Raw genomic sequence first — 16987 nt, 5'->3', positions numbered from 1 at the left:
CTCCCAGGTCCATGATCTTGTACTGAGTCCATACATCTGAAAGTCAAAGAATTGAATTAGTAATTTTTCATAGTTTAGGAACAGATCCAGATCCAGGAATGGATTCAGGAACTTAATCTGAACAGGAACTTTGAACTTAACTCTGAACCTCACCTAGAATTCAGTACCTGAACCTGCACAGAAAAAAGTTATGAATTTTACAGGTGACATAATTTTACTAACGATAAAATTCACAACAACTTGTCAAATCATACAGTTTTACATGTTCTTCAATATAAATTTGTGTGAAATACGACGCTTTATTTATGTGCATCTTTCAAGATGTAAAATCGCAAGATTTTTTCGAACTGTGTGGACTGTATTCTGATCCAGGATCTGAATTCCGAACCTGGAATCTGGACCTGAATTCTGGACCGAAATTCAGAATCTCAATTCTGGGTCTGAATTCTGAAATTGACTTCTAGACCAGAAGTTTTGAACAGAAATTCAAAATCCGAATTCGGGTTGGAATTCTGAATCTGAACTTTCGATGAGGATTTTGAACCTGATTACTGGAACTGGAGCAGGTTCTGGATTTGAATTTTGAATCCTGAATTTCCGACTTGAGTTCTAAATCGGGTTTTGGGCCTGAACTCTGGACTCGAAATCTGGACTTGACTCTGGACTTTAGATCTCCATTCTGGACTTGGATCTGGATTCTTGACATCGACTTTTGACCTAAATTTTACGAAGAACTATGGTATAGGTCTTAGATTCTATGGTATAGGTCTTAGAATACTGGTTCTGGATTAGAGATAGTCGGGTCTCGGGTATTTGTACCTGATATCCGGTGCGGATTTGGTTAACATGTTCACCAAAGATCGGATCGTAAAAACTAGTCAAAATGTTCTTTTCGGTTGAATGTCCGCACTCTTTATTTAGGACCTCTCATCAAACTTTTAACCAGAACTCTAATGAATCAGGTTTAAAGTTCTGGTTAAAAATTTGACTTGAATTCTGATCCTGGATCTGAATGTCGAACCTGAATTCTGGACCGGAATTCAGAATCTAAATCGATTAGGCTGGGATTCTGAACCTGAATTTTCGATTGGAATTCTTAACCAGGATTCTGGAAATGGAGCTGGATCTTGGTGTTTAGTTTTGGTTCTGAATGTCCGACTTGAATTCCAGAGCGAAGTTTTGGACCTGAATTTTAGACTTGAAATTTGGACCTGGACACTGAACCTTAATTCTAAACCACAATCCTGAACTTGGACCTGGATTTTTTTTGCCAGGACTTTCGACCTGAATGTTGGTACTTGGTCAGGATACTGGATTTGGACTAGAGATGGTCGCGTCTCGGATATTTGTACCCGAAACTCGATCCGAACCCGAATGATACGGATCGGATTCAGCTTCAAAAATTTGGTTGGGTTCCGGGTATTCGAACGCGATACCCGACCCGAAAGATGAACCTAACAGGCTCAGCTACAGGGTTCAGGTCGGATAAGGATAGAAATTTTTATCGGATACGGGTCGAATTCGCGTGAAGGTTTTATAATTAGTACGGGTTTAAGAAATTGCTTACCGGACGAAAATTTATAAAATGTGGTGTATTATAGCTTAACTTTTTCACTAGAAATGGTCGGGAAAGAAATTTTTAAAACCCTAATTCGACCCGAATTCGATCGAAAATAAAAACCTTTACCCGTACCCGAAACGAACCCGAAATAATTTTTTTTTAAACCCGAACTCGACCCGTACTCGATAAAAAAATTAAAATCTTTCCCCATACCCGACCTGAACCCGAAAAACATCCCGAAGCCCAAATAAAAAGCCCGAAACCCGATTTAATTTTTTAATCCGAACCCGACCCGTACCCGTTGAAAATGAAAAAATCGGCACCCATAACCGACCCGACCCGAACATACAAATCTTTTTCTGTACCCGAACCCAACCAATACCCGTCGGGTACAAAACCCGACTATTTCTATTATTCACCGAAAATCAAACCGTAAAAACTAGTCAGAATGTTCATTTCGGTTGAATGTCCGTACTCTGGATTTAAGATCTCTCATCAAATTTTCAACCAGATCTTTGGACCTGAATTCTGAACCTGGGATTGCATCCTGGACCTCCGTTTTTGATCGTCCTTGTTCTGAATTCTGTACTTGCATTCTAGACCAGAATTTTAGATAGGGATCTCGATTCTGAATTCCGGATTGGGATTCTGAACCTAAATTTTAAATCTCGATACTAGATTTGGATTCTAGAACAGGAGTTGAATCTTGGTTCTGGATTCGACCTGATTTCCGAACTGGAAATCTTAACTTTGATTTTTCGGGACCTGGGGTCTGGATCTAAATTCTGGAATTCTGAAACCTGCGTTTTGCATTTGCCCTTGATTTCTGGTTCAGGGGCCTGGATCTGAATTCTGGATTAGGATCTGGATTCTGGACAGGAAATTAGATTTGAGCTCTGGACCTGGGATCTGGATATAAATTTTGCACTTGAATTCTGGACATGGACCTAGATTCTGGGCAGGAAATCTGGACGTGAGTTTTGCCTCTAGGGTCTGGATTTAAATTGTGGACTAGCATTCTGAACTTGAATTCTAGACCTAGATTCTGGGCAGGAAATCTGGATTTGAGTTCTTACCCTGGGCTCTGGATTAAGATTCTGGACTTGAATTCTGGACTTAAGCTCAGGACCTGCGATGTGGATCTAAATTCTGAACTTGAATCTGAATTCTGGACTTGGATTCTGGACCTGAGGTCTGGATCTGAATTTTGGACTTAGACCTAGATTCTGGTCAAGAAATCTGTACTTGAGTTATGAATCTAGGGTCTGGGTCTAAATTCTGGACATGGATTTTGAGGTCTGGGTTGAAAATCTGGACTTGAATTCTGAATTTGGATCTGGATTCTGGACTGAAAATCAGACCTTGAAGTTTGGGCCTGCGATCTGGATCTTAATTAGAGACTTGAATACTTGACTGGATTCTGAGCAGGGAATCTGGACTGGAGTTCTGGACCTGGGATCTGGATCTAAATTCTGATTTAGGATTCTGGACTTAAAGTCTGGATTCAGATCTGGATTCTGGACTGCAAATCTAGCCTTGAACTCTCAGCCAAGGGTCTGGATATAAATTCTGGACTTGGACCAGGATTCTGCACTTGGATCATGATTCTGGACAGGAAATTAGATTTGATTTCTGGACCTGGGATCTGGATCTAAATAATAGACTTGGATCTGGATTTTGGAATGGAAATCTGGACTTGAGTTCTAATCCTAGGGTCTTTATCAACATTTTGGACTGGGACCAGGAATCTGGACTAGAAATTAGATTTGAGTTCTGAATATGGGATCTGGATCTAAATTATCGACTTGAATTCTGAACTTGGACCTGGATTCTGGGCAGGAAATCTGGTTTTGGGTTTTGGCCCTAGGGTCTTGATCCAAGTTCTGGACTTGAGTTCTGGGCCTGGTGTCTGGATTTAAATTCTGGACTTGGTCCTGGATTCTGGACTAGAAATTAGGTTTGAGTTTTGAACGTGGGATCTGGATCTAAATTATCGACTTGAATTCTGAACTTGGACCTGGGCAGGAAATCTGGACTTGTGTTTCGACCCTAGGGTCTTGATCCAACTTCTGGACTTGAGTTCTGGACCTGGGGTCTGGATCTAAATTGTGGACTTCAATTCCAGTCTGAACTTTGACTTGGATTCTGGACTGAAAATTATACCTGGGAGCTGGATCTATCTAAATTATCGACTTGAATTCTGGATTTGGACCTGGATTGTGGGCAGGAAATCAGTTCCTAGAGTCTGGATCTAAATTCTGGACTAGGATTCTGGACTTGAATTCTGGATTTGGAACTGGATTCTAGACTGGAAATCTGGCCTTGAATTTTGTACCAGGGGTTTAGATCTAAACGGTTTTATGCGGTTTTTTACGTTGCTTTTTGCGTGGATTTCCGAAGTTACGTGGTTTATTTATGCGAATTTATTTTTTTTTTGTCATTGAAATGCATGAAAGGTCAAGTTCTGGTGTCATCCTGAATTTTTTTATGCCAACTCTCTCACACTCTATTTTTCGAGATCACACTAGAATCGATATCGAAAAAAAAAGACATTTGGCATTAACATTTTTTTTTGTGAGAAATCTCAAAAAAAATGTAAAGTCCCAAAAACTTTCAAATAAACTTTTGTCCTGATAACAAGAGATCTCAATATTTAATGAATTTTTGAAGACACTTAATAACAATACATTTTGAATGAATTTGTCAAATGAAGGAAAAATTCTGATCTGGCAAGGAATTTTCACTTGAAACAAAAGCCAAGTCAATTTGCAAGCAGTACTCTGGATAGTAAAAAAAACGATACTACTAAAACATCGAAGCACTAAAAGTGTTTAACGAGGGAGGTATACGGACATTTGCTATTAACAAAAGTGATTATCGAAACTCCTAATGGATATCAAAAGCTTTTATATGATACCTTAGTTTATGCAAGTATCAAAGATACTAGACTAGACTAGACAATATTTTTTTCATTAAAATAAAATCCTAGAGTTTGGGATTAGTTATGTTAGTTTTTAATTGTTTTTTAAATCAGAATAATATTATTGATTGTCTGATAGATTATCAGTAACAAAAATTCATCCATCGAAAAATCTTCTTCCGTATATGAAATGATCATCTTCGACAATATTCAATTTCAGGTTTTATTTTTGAATTAAGAAACTCTAGAACATTATCAGTATCAAATGCTATCGATAGAGAGTTGACCTAGAATATTCTTTTAATTTGTTCTATAATTTTTTATTTATTTTATTTTCATGTGTGATATGATTGCTTAACCCCAAATAAAACAAAACCCTTCATGATTGATGTTGTTTTGTAATAACCCTTGCTGCGTGCTTTAAAACCAAAACGTGCATTGTCGTGTGCTGTGTGCTCTTTCTCTATAAACAAACAATGCCACAACTACCAACTACTACAAACTGTCACCGCCCGTCAAAACGGGAACTGGTCACCAACGCCACGCAACGGCGGTTCACCAGACGAACTAATGCACGAGCGTGCCAAAAACAAAATGCTCCAGGAGGAGATGGAAGCAACACTGCACGATATACAGAACATGTAATACTTACCACCAATCACGGACAGCAGTTCACACAATTCGTCGTATAGAGAGAGAGCGTGAGAGAAAGAGATAGATATGGCGGGGAAAACTATGGACCCACTAGTCCTCGGGTGCCGTAAAATTCTCCTTCTACTACTTCTTCTTCTTCTGCACAACAACAAAAACAACAACCAACACATAAAAACTTGTTGTCTTGTTCTTCGCATCGCTGCTGCTACACACTCACCGTCACCGTATTGTCATTTGAAATACACAAATACCATCAAACGTTTACTTTAGCGAGCGTGGTGACATCTACCGCACAGTAAAGGTAGCAAACCCGTCGGCTCAGATCGATATATTTTGAAAAAAGACACACAATTCCTATTGGAAATCGTACATTCCGCACAGTTATTTTTGACAACAATTAGAAAAGACATTTTCGCTTGCTTCGATAGCACCATTAGGAACTTAATTGAGAAAAGTTTATCAATCAATTTTCAAGTTGTAGGATATAATTGTTACTGCCCATTATGATTACAATTATTGCATAAACTATCACAGTTTTCTTCCGCGGTATGAATTTTTCTGAACAGATTTGATTAGTCTTCCAAAAATCACAGTTGGTTTTCATTCCGAAAATTGAACGAATAAATAAAATTGAGATGTTTCTAGGCTCACGAGCTCTACATCAACATGTCAACAGAATGCATTTAAATACATAAAAATCAAACAAAGAGGAAGTGAAACCGTGTGTGTATCAGGATAACCAGTAAATTATTGAATCATTCAATAAATGAGAAACAAGAAAAAAAATTGCACAAAAAAGCGTAAGCGATAGAGAAATAAACAACAATAATTCAGAATTTAGTTACGTCTAGAGTATTAAGTAGTGTCAAGCAAAGTCGAATCGATGACACGTTTGTGTACGAATTCGTACGTACAGAAAACAAACAAAAAAAAGGCAAACTAGGGAGCAGTAAATCGCGCCAAAAATCGTGTCTACTCTCGTCGCTTCTTCGTTTTGCTTGCGGTTTTATTTCAAATCCTCTTTCTAATTTTAGATCGTTTTTTATCTGCAATAAGTTATCCCTATATATTTTTTTTTATTAGAACGGATGAAAACGAGATAAAACGCAGTAATTTATGAGCAAGCAGATTTTTTTTTAATTATTAGTCTTAGATAATTACATGAGATATTCCAGAGAAGGAAGAAAACTGCGAGCGGTGAAAAATTGATCGGAAGAAGTGTAGGAGTGTGCAAAAAAAAAGTGCCTTTCATCGACCGGGTGGGTATTCACTCGGTTTTAGGGAACCTTTTCCGATCGATTTTGAGCTGGATTCAAACACTTGAAATTGTGTGGCATAGCCATTTGGAGAGTATTTACTTCTTTTTGTCAAGAGCCTAAATTAAGCGTCGTAAGTTATAAGAACCGTGTACATCCTATTCCACCAATTCATTCCACTCTGTGTAGGTAATTTCACAGTTTTAGGCAGGTTACACAGAAATAATAAAAAAAAAGGCAGAAGTATTGTTTTCATGTGAATGTACACAGAATCGTTGCAAAACAATTTTTTTTCACAAATCGAAACTCATTGCAATTCTACGACCACAACCGCAAGAACAACAGCAACTGCAACAACAACAAAAACAACAATATCATATTGAGTGTTTATAATAATATATTATTTTATTTAAAGCCGAGTTTGCCTGCGTTTTTATTCCGTGTAAATATGGTTTGTTTATGTGTTCGTTTTCCCCTTTGTATCAATTCTTTTCTTTTATATTTATCGCTTCTGTTATGCTTTTTTCTCCTCCTTCTAATCTGCCTTACTTCCGTCAAAACAAAAAAAAACAATTAACACCGCTACGTCTAAAAAAAACCTGCAAACAAATCAATTGGCTACGTCAGACGAACTGATTATCGAAAAGATCCGCTTTGCCGAGATTGGCGACGATTTGGACTTTGCCTTCGTCGACCTGATTCCGGGTGTCGAGCCAATCTGGACCGATCGCCGTCCGAAGCCGAAAACTCCACCACCGCCACCAAAGCTGCCGACTCCACCACCCCCACCACCAACTCAGGAACCAGAGCCTGCAGCGGCCGAGGCTCTAGCCGAAGGTGCTGCCGAGGCAGCCGCACCAGAGGCCGCCAAACCGAGATCTCCGAGCCCGTTCGAGCTACAGAAGCACTTCCCACCGGAGGGAGCCGAGGTGCCATACGTGCGTTCGGCATCCGGAACTACGCCGCCGCGAGATGTTGCCGCCGAAACGGCCGCTGAAGCGGAAGCGCAATCTGCTGCTGAAGCAGCAGCAGCTGCAGCACCTCCAGCGGACGGAGCCGCACCTGCCGAAGGTGAAGCGCCTGCTCCCGCTGATGGTGCAGCTCCCGCTGAAGAAGCCGCTCCGGCGGAAGCCGCCCCCGCTGGAGACGCTCCCGCTGAAGCCGCCCCCGCAGAGGCTGCTCCAGCGGAGGCCGCCCTAGCCGAGGAAGCGCCCGCGTCCTAAGCCATGCCATCAAAATTTCGCTTATTCTTACTCTCCTGACTCTATTTATTTTCATTTCTTCCGTTTAACTTTCGTTTAACGTGTTTCGCACGATGGATGTTATTGCGCTGCCCTAAGAATAAACTTAATATGAATGGTTCTTTTTCCTACCACCGCAATATCCTACCTTATGTCAGAATGTTAAGTTTAACTGTCTCTTTTTTAATATCTCTCAATAAAAAAAATAATTGCTTGATTTATATTATAACGTTTTGTAGTTCACTGTCCACTGACGAAAGCATCCGCGATTTGTAGTTGTTCAATAGTATGAAGTCCGAACCGGATAGAAAAACGAAAACGAACGAAAAAGAAACAACCTTATTCGATTACGCCAAAATGCAACGGAAAGGTGTTTGTCAAACCTTGTCGAGTAAGTAGAATCGTTTGCCGATTTGAAATGGAAAGACTTTAAGGTAGAAGGTAGAATTCAAAGTTTGAGTCATTCAACATCTGGGCGTACTGTCTATTTTACTGTAGTGCTCTCAGCTGTCGGTCGGATCTGGAATGTCCTACCAAGAGCTGTCGGATTATGATATCGTCAAGAAATTCAATGCCCGATCAGTAGGATTTGTCTGCGAGAAGGATTTCACTTTTTTCGGGTCAGTAAGCAACTAAACAGCAAACTGAAACAGAATCTAGTAACCGAATGAAGTGCTCGAAAGTATTACAAAAATTTCTTATGGAATGTCCAAAGGGCTGTCGGATTTGAGATCGCCAAGAATCTCATTGCCAGATAAAACACCGTCGGAAAGATTCGTCTACGGAAAGTATTTTGCTCTTTTCGGGTCAGTAAGTAACCTAACAGGTCACTGAAACAAAATCTAGTGGCCAAATGAAGTGCACGAAAGTAGTACAAAGAGGTTTTTAAGGAATGTCAAACCAAGAGCTGTCGGACAATGATTTCGCCAAGAAATTCAATGCCAGACAAAGTACCGTCAAAAGAACTTGTGGGCGAGAAGAATTTTGCTTTTTCAGGGTCAGTAAGTAACCTAACAGGACACTGAAACTGAATCTAGTAACCAAATGAAGTGCCCGAAAGTAGTATAAAAAAGTTCTCATGGAATGTCTAACCCAGGGCTGTCGGATTTGAGATCGCCAAGAAACGCAATGTCAGACAAAGCACCGTCGACGAAAGGACTCGTTGGCGAGAAGAAGAGTAACCCAAAACGACACTGACACTGAATCTAGTGGCCAAAACAAATACCCGAAAGTTGTACAAAGAGGTTCTTATGGAATGTCGAACCCAAAGGTGTCAGATTATGATATCGTCAAGAAACTCAATGCCAGATAAAACACCGTCGGAAGGATTCGTCTGCAGAAAGTATTTTACTCTTTTCGGGTCAGTAAGTAACCTAACAGGACACTGAAACAGAATCTAGTGTCCAAAATGAAGTGCCCGAAAGTAGTACAAAAAAGTTCTTATGGAATGTCTAACCCAGGGCTGTTGGATTTAAGATCGCCAAGAAACTCAATGTCAGACAAAGCACTGTCGAAAAGACTCGTTGGTGAAAAGAAAAGTAACCCAAAACGACACTGAAACTAAATTTAGTAACCAAATCAAGTGCCCGATAGTAGTACAAACAAGTTCTTATGGAATGTCGAACCCAAGGCTGTCAGATTATGATATCGCCAAAAAATTCAATGCCAGACAAAATACTGTCGGGAGGATTCGTCTGCGGAAAGTATTTTGCTCTTTTCTGGTCAGTAACAGGACACTGAAACAGAATCTAGTGTCCAAATGAAGCGCCCGGAAATTGTACAATGGGGCTCTTATGCAATGTCAAACCAAGAGCTGTCGGATTATGATATCGCCAAGAAGTTCAATGCCCGATCAGTAGGATTTGTCTGCGAGAAGGATTTCATTTTTTTTCGGGTCAGTAAGTAACCTAACAAGACGATGAAACAGAATCTAGTAACCAAAACAAGTACCCGGAAGTTGTACAGGGTCCGGCACTCGAAGTGTAACCAATTAAAAAGGCCATAAATTCAGTTTGGAAAATTACTTTTACTTAATTCAAAGTACAAAATGTGTAAAAATAATACAAAATTCAGAATCAATTCACTTTTGCTCGATATGACCACCTTTTGCCTTGACTTGATGACTTGAGAGAGCGAAGGAGTTGCTTCGTTTGGCCGAATGTGACTTGCAGGTATTTTGGCCCACTCGCGGACAATAACTTTTTTCAGCGCCTCGAGACTGGTGTATCTTTTAGTTCGGACTTTGCTCTCCAAAATGGCCCAAAGAGAATAATCCATAGGATTCGCATCTGGTGAATTCGAGAGCCATTGTGTGGACGTGATGAAGTTCGGAACGTTGTTTTTCAGCCATTCTTGGTTCACTCGAGCTTTGTGAGACGGTGCCGAGTCCTGCTGAAACGTCCATGGTCTGCCACCGAAATGTTTGTCTGCCCACGGCTTCAAAGCAACCTCCAGAATACTTTCCCGATAATATGTCGCATTTACCTTGACGCCAGGCTCGATGAAAACGAATGGAGAGCGCCCATCTGCGGTTACAGCGGCCCAAACCATTATCTGTTGCGGGTGCTGCCTCCTGATGGCCAATCGATGACTCAAATTCTCGTATGAACGGTCGGTCAAGTAAACCCTATCGTTTTGAGAGTTTACGAATTGCTCAATTGGAAAAATTTTCTCGTCAGAAAATACAATGTTCGGAAATTGACCGCTTTCGGCCAAACGAAGCAACTCCTTCGCTCTCTCAAGTCATCAAGTCAAGGCAAAAGGTGGTCATATCGAGCAAAAGTGAATTGATTCTGAATTTTGCTTTATTTTTACACATTTTGTACTCTGAATTAAGTAAAAGTAATTTTCCAAACTGAATTTATGGCCTTTTTAATTGGTTACACTTCGAGTGCCGGACCCTGTACAAAGAGGTTCTTCTAGAATGTCAAACCAAGGGCTGTCGAAGTTGACATCGACAAGAATCTCAATGTCAGACAAAGCACCGTCAGTAGGATTCGTCTGCAAGAAGGATTTTGCACTTTTCGGGGCCAGCAAATAACCTAACAGGACAATGAAACAGAATCTAGTGACCAAATGAAGTGCTCGAAAGTAGTGCAAACAAGTTCTTATGGAATGTCTCTCCCAGGGCTGTCGAAGTTGAGATCGCCAAGAAACTCAATGTCAGACAAAGCACCTTCGAAAGGACTCGTTGGTGAGAAGAAGAGTAACCCAAAACGACACTGAAACTGAATCTTGTGGCCAAAACAAGTACCCGAAAGTTGTACAAAGAGGTTCTTATGGAATGTCGAACCCACGGCTGTCAGATTATGATATCGCCAAGAAATTCAATGCCAGATAAAACACCGTCGCAAGGACTCGTTAGTGAGAAGAATTTTCCTCTTTCCGGGTCAGTAAGTAACCTAACAGGATACTGAAACTGAATCTAGTGTCCAAATGAAGTACCCGGAAGTTGTACAAAGAGGTTCTTATGGAATGTCAAACCATGAGTTGTCGGATAATGATTTTGCCAAGAAATGCAATGCCAGACAAAGCACCGTCAAAAGAGCTTGTGGGCGAGAAGAATTTTGCTCTCTTTGGATCAGTAAGTAACCCAAATGAAGTACCCGAAAGTTGTACAAAGATGTTCCTAAGGAATTTCGAACCCAAGACTGTCAGATTATGATATCGTCAAGAAACTCAATGCCAGACAAAACACCGTCGAAAGGATTTGTCTGCGGAAAGTATTCTGCTCTTTTCGGGTTAGTAAGTAACCTAACAGGACACTGAAACAGAATCTAATGTCCATATGAAGTGCCCGGAAATTGTACAATGGGGTTCTTATGGAATGTCAAACCAAGAGCTGTCGGACAATGATTTCGCCAGAAAATTCCATGCCAGACAAATCATCGTCGAAACGACTCGTTGGTGAGAAGAATTTTGCTCTTTGCGGGTTAGTAAGTAATCTAACAGAACACTGTAACTGAATTTAGTGTTCAAATGAAGTACCCGGAAATTGTACAAAGATGCTCTTATGGAATGTCAAACCAAGAGTTGGCGGACAATGATTTTGCCAAGAAATTCAATGCCTGACACAATACCGTCGGAAGAAAACGTCTGCAAGAAGAATTTCGAATAAGTTGTACAATGAGGTTTTTTATGGAATACGATCGATGCATTGACAATATTGACCGACGAAACGTACGCGAAGATGGATTATGGGCAGCTTCCCGAAAAACAGTTTTATGAAGCCATTGATCGCGAAGATGTTCAAATTTGTTTTCGGAGACAAATTAGCCAAAAAAAATATTGATTTGGCAAGAATTTTACAGCTGTGGAGAAAAACCCCAAGATTTCGAGACAAACAAGATAAGAGTATTCTCAAATGGAGGATTGCCTTGAAAAGCGTATTCTTCCGTATATTAAATCTTACAATGAAGCTGTAAAGTTTCGGTCTGATTTGGTAAGCTGCCATTACAGTGGAAAAGTGCTACAGTGGTATCAAGGCTATGAGGTTTATTTTTTCGATCATTAATCCACCTTCATTAATCATTAATGCCTTCAACTTTGCATAATTGAGAAATATTGCGTGATTGTCAAACATAAGTTGAAGAAGAGTGGAAAGGAGATGAAGAGATGGTGGAACAAAATGATCGCTCAGGCTAGCCAACTACTTTTTCTATCGCTATTTCTACTTTGAAGTGAATTAATTGAAATTAATTTTGAGTACTAAACATAATAATTATCAGTTTTGGAATGATTGAGTGGAAACATATATAGGAGAAGCCAAATGAATGAAAACAGAAAAGATGATTTATTGGAAAAAGATACGCTCAGAGACAGGAATCGAACCTGCGTTCTTATGCATTCCGTGCATACGTGCTACCATTTCGCCACTCTGTACCTTGTTTAAGACACAGCTCTAAAACGCAGTTAGACATGGTAGAACGTACATCGAACATGGTCTACATCCTGGCCGTCACCAGTTATGGTGGGTTTACGTCAAACCAACTAAAATTAATAAATCGATAATTATTATATTATCATGGTTCCGAGATAAATCCGTTTTTTTGCGTCCAGATATTAAATGACTCAAGCTTTGTTGTTGTCATCTTTGAACATCCGTTCGGCATGTTTCATAATTAAGCTAGGTAAGAAGTGAATAAATTCAGTAGGAAAAAATCTTGTCGCTTGAAGCTTGAAATATTGACGTTAGTGAAATCGTACCCATTACGGTGTTCGCAAGCACCTTTCCGTCGCAACTCGAATTGATCAGCTCGAATCACTCGAATGTCAAGCTCGTTCGTTCGTAGCAATTACACGAATCCAATCGACCAATAGGATCGGATACTCCTGCGAATCTTTTTTTGGAATGGCTTACATTTAATTACCGTTTACTTCCAAGCTAGAGTTGTGCTTTCCTAACCTCACCGCCACTAGGTAACGTTACAATTTTATTATTCATTTTTTTTTTCAATATATTTTATCAACCCCATGTGAAATATTAGTTCTGATCGTTTTTCTTTTCTTCACGTTCCTATTTTTCATTTCGTTCCTTATTGGTTTTCCCTCAATCCCCTCAATCTTCCTTCCAACATTCAAAATTCACAGACGAACTCGTCATGGAGAAGGAGAAATACAGGGAAATCGGAGACGACCTGGATACTGCCTTCGTCGAGCTCATCCTCAAGGAATAAGCTCGCACCGAATGCAACCGTGTCCGGCAGTGTCCTGGAGGGCCGGCGCCGAAACCACGACCCGAACCAATGCAGTTTTACACCCGATATCTCAATCGTAAACACCATCGTAGCGATGAGCTTGAAAAAAATCTTTTTGAACATGAACACACTTTCATCAACGACAACAACAACAATAAATTCGAATGGCTGCAACATGCAACAATCAGCCGAACATCGCTATCAGTTCAACGCCTTGCTACGACCGTTTATCATCGCCATCGCTTCGACTGAACAACAGCTCAAAGCATCATCCTGGGCTGTCCTGGGTGGCAATCAAAGTGATTCGTTCAGAACTGTTTTATTCTTCTTTGTGTGTATGATTTGACGATCAGAAAACAGAAAATTAAAATTGGTAGTTGTTGCTGCAAAAAAAAAAACAAACAAACAAAATAAATAAACACCATGAAAGATATTTTAAAGTCAACCAGTATGATAATTCGAAGCAGTAAACGGTTGTAACGATGCGAGATTGTGTCACTATCTTCTTATATTTCTATGTATTATGATATTTATTCATTAGAAAAAAGTTAAACTCTATAATAAAAATAATAATAAAACTATTCACAAAGCTTAAAGTTACATTTATTATTTTATTGTTGTATTTTAATTTATTCGTAAGGTCGGAATTTGATTGATGTATCACATGGTTTCATCTTATGTTCGCTTGGTCCTTTTCTTTCAATTGTGTGTTTTAAACAGGTATTTGATAAGTCGATTATTCATTTTTATGTAATGTAATTTAATGCCAGAAAGTAGCGTTTGGTAATAGTTTGATGATTTCTTTTTTGGAGTAGAATCAAATTAGTTGCACTGTAAGATTAGAGAATAACCTTGGCATCTTAGAGCTTAAGCAGTGTGCCTAAAAATATATTGTAATATTGAATAAAAAAAAAATTAGTTGCACACATACAGCGAGGAACACATCACTCGATAAGTGGTGTGACTCACTAAAAAAAACCTTTTTTTGCCAAAGATCGGTTTTATCCATCTATGTAAGCTCTTTCTGGAACAATACAATCATTCCAACTCTTTTCTAACTTCTCGATGCCATACTTCTATGAGGATTTGTCTCTTGCCTCAAAATAGGCGGCGAGTGAATAGCCAGTAGTCTCCGGGGGTCAGAACTGGACTATACGGTGGATGAGGAATCAATTCGAGGTGTAGTTCATTCAATTTAACTATCGTTGCCATTGTCGTGTGAAACAGTGGTTTTTCCTTGGAATTTTGAGGTCCGTGATTGCCGCATCCAAACGATCCAACAACGCTACGCAGTATTCGCCATTGATTGCTTTTATTTTCTCAAGATAGTCGATGAAGATTATACCATGTTTATCCCGAAATACTGAAGCTATAACCTTCCTAACTGAATGTTGTGCATTTGGACGCCTCGGGCGTGGCTGCAGTCCACTAAGATGTTGATCGTTTTTTGATATCGGAGTGAAGTGATGGATCCATGTTTCATACATTGTCACATACCGACGCCAAAAATCAGATTTATTTCTTTATTACTACACTAGAGATGGACAAAACCGTTCATGTTGAAGAACCGCTCAGAACTTAATAGTTCTACCGAAAGAGCTAGCTCTGTTGAACCGCTTTTGCGTTCTTCTGAAATTGTACTTTTTCCTTCTGGAAGAATATAAGAGCCACAAATTGTATTTTGTAATAAACAATTACGATTATAGTATAGAGTACTGCATTTGTACCAATAATCATTTTGTTTTGAGTACTTTTTTAAACGTCGCGAATGCATGCAAGTTCTATCATATTCCTTAGTCCTGCGACCGTTTCGAAATAGGTATGCAATTGATTTGTATACTCTCTCGAAAAATTCGATTACTTCCATTTCTGTTGAAAAGAATAGAGAACTATCATTCTTAAATGAAGAGCTTCAATTCACTCATTTTTCTAGAAGAACTAGTTCTTTTAAACCGCTCACGAACGCCCATCTCTGATCAATACGTTGTTTTTGATCGATTGTCAGTATACGCGGAGCCCATTTTGAAAAGAGCTTTTTCAGCAAACACGCCGCCTTCTGATATCTTTACGGCCTCAGCTAAGTTCGTTGTAAGTCAAAACTAAAGATTGAGGAATGAATATTCACTTGTGTTTTTCAATACCATGAAATAACGATATACTTCTGGATAGGAATTTTTTATCAACCTTTTTTAGTATCATGATACAATAAAAGAATTCGGCCCTCTGCTCGTCGAGCAAACCTGCCAATAACGTCATCAATAAAACCGTTTCGAAGTTGCAATTGAGACAGCAATTTGTTTTCAACTGGCATAAGCATAAGCCACTGAAGCCTCTCCTGAAGGTGTGCATACAAGCTTTCACAGAGCCGAGCGTGACAGAGAGAACAACAAATCTCAGAGCTGAGCTGAGTAATTCATTCTCTTCTTGAATCTGTGTAAGTAACTCAAAGACTAACAAAGCGACATGAAATACTTGAAATTTTAATTTGGATATATATGAGATGTGCCTAAATAGTTCCGATATTCACGTATTGGTCCCGCTAATACGATACGAAAAGATCGTTTGGCTGTCATATACAGTAAGCGTAAGCAGCTTAGGGTGAAATTGTACATATTGTGCTGGGAATGAAGTTGTTCATTATTTTATATTGGTACCATCCAACGTGCTTTCATCGAATAAATAGAGAATCTAAAAATCCTACGATTTGACCAGTTGGGCAGTGCACGAGGTACACATAAGGACAAGACGCCACTGCACTGAAGCAATAGCAAATGGTTCTTTTCGATAAAGCATTGTCAGGAGAATAATGATAAATTTACACAAGAAAATGATTTGAATCCAATTTTTTGACAAAAGTACAGGGTTGTGTAAAGGAATGTCGTAGGGACACCGATGATGCAGAACGCAGTGGAAGTCTAAATTAAGCGGTAACACCAGTAAACAGAAAAAAAATCCACAAAATCGTTTTGAATGATCAAAAAGTCGAAATTGCGTGAATTTGTTGACATCGTGAAGACATAAAAAAACGTGTTGGCTTTATAATGCATGAGCATTTGACTATGAAAAAGCTCTGTTCAAAGTGTGTGTCGCGTTTGTTCACTGTTGACCAAAAATGAGAACATGTTGATGATTCTTAGCAGTGTTTGGCCATTTTTAAACGTAACAAACCAGAATTTTTTTCTGCGTCGATATGTGACAATGGAGTCATATGATTGGACAGCAACTGGTGGTCCTCGTCCATAGCGCCCGAACGCACAACAATCGTCTGGAAAGGTTATGGCCTCGACATTTTGGGATGTGCGTGGTGTAATAATTATCGACTATCTTGAGAAAGGATATACCATTAACAGTGAATATTTTATAGCTTTATTGGCGCGTTTGAAGGCTGAAATTGCAATGAAACGACCGCATATGGCAAAGAAAAAAATGTTTGTTTCATCAAGACAACGCTCCGTGTCACAAGTCAATCAAAACAATGGCAAAACTACATGAATTGAACTTTGAATTGCTCCCACATCCACCGTATTTGCCAGATTTGGCTCCCAGCGACTACTGGCTGTTCGCAGACCTGAAAAAAAATGCTTGCCGGTAAGAAATTTCGCACGAATGAAGAGGTTATTGCTGAAACTATGGCCTAATTTGAGGTTAAAGATAAACCG

The 16987-nt window shown here is 39.4% G+C and overlaps 1 protein-coding gene across 27 annotated transcripts in view; it reads left to right on the top strand.

Annotated features, from left to right (window-relative positions):
- Positions 1 to 16987, top strand: part of LOC131427772 (tropomyosin-2) — a 134567-nt gene that overhangs the window by 111560 nt on the left and 6020 nt on the right. For 13 of the 27 annotated variants that reach the window (XM_058591265.1, XM_058591264.1, XM_058591261.1 and 10 more), the window contains one exon: positions 7019 to 7853. The exons of 3 other annotated variants lie outside the window; for them this stretch is intronic. In XM_058591265.1, the coding sequence (XP_058447248.1) occupies positions 7019 to 7614 (596 nt within the window). In that variant the 3' untranslated portion in view covers positions 7615 to 7853. Of the gene's footprint in view, positions 1 to 5043; positions 6811 to 7018; positions 7854 to 13221; positions 13925 to 16987 lie in introns of those variants that run through there. 11 more of the 27 variants (XM_058591271.1, XM_058591270.1, XM_058591255.1 and 8 more) reach the window with 3 other exon arrangements.

The sequence above is a fragment of the Malaya genurostris genome, chromosome 2, assembly GCF_030247185.1.
Source record: "Malaya genurostris strain Urasoe2022 chromosome 2, Malgen_1.1, whole genome shotgun sequence".
Lineage (NCBI taxonomy): Eukaryota > Metazoa > Arthropoda > Insecta > Diptera > Culicidae > Malaya > Malaya genurostris.
The sequence above is the reverse complement of the archived record's forward strand: the minus strand, read 5'-3'. Positions and strand labels throughout refer to the sequence as shown.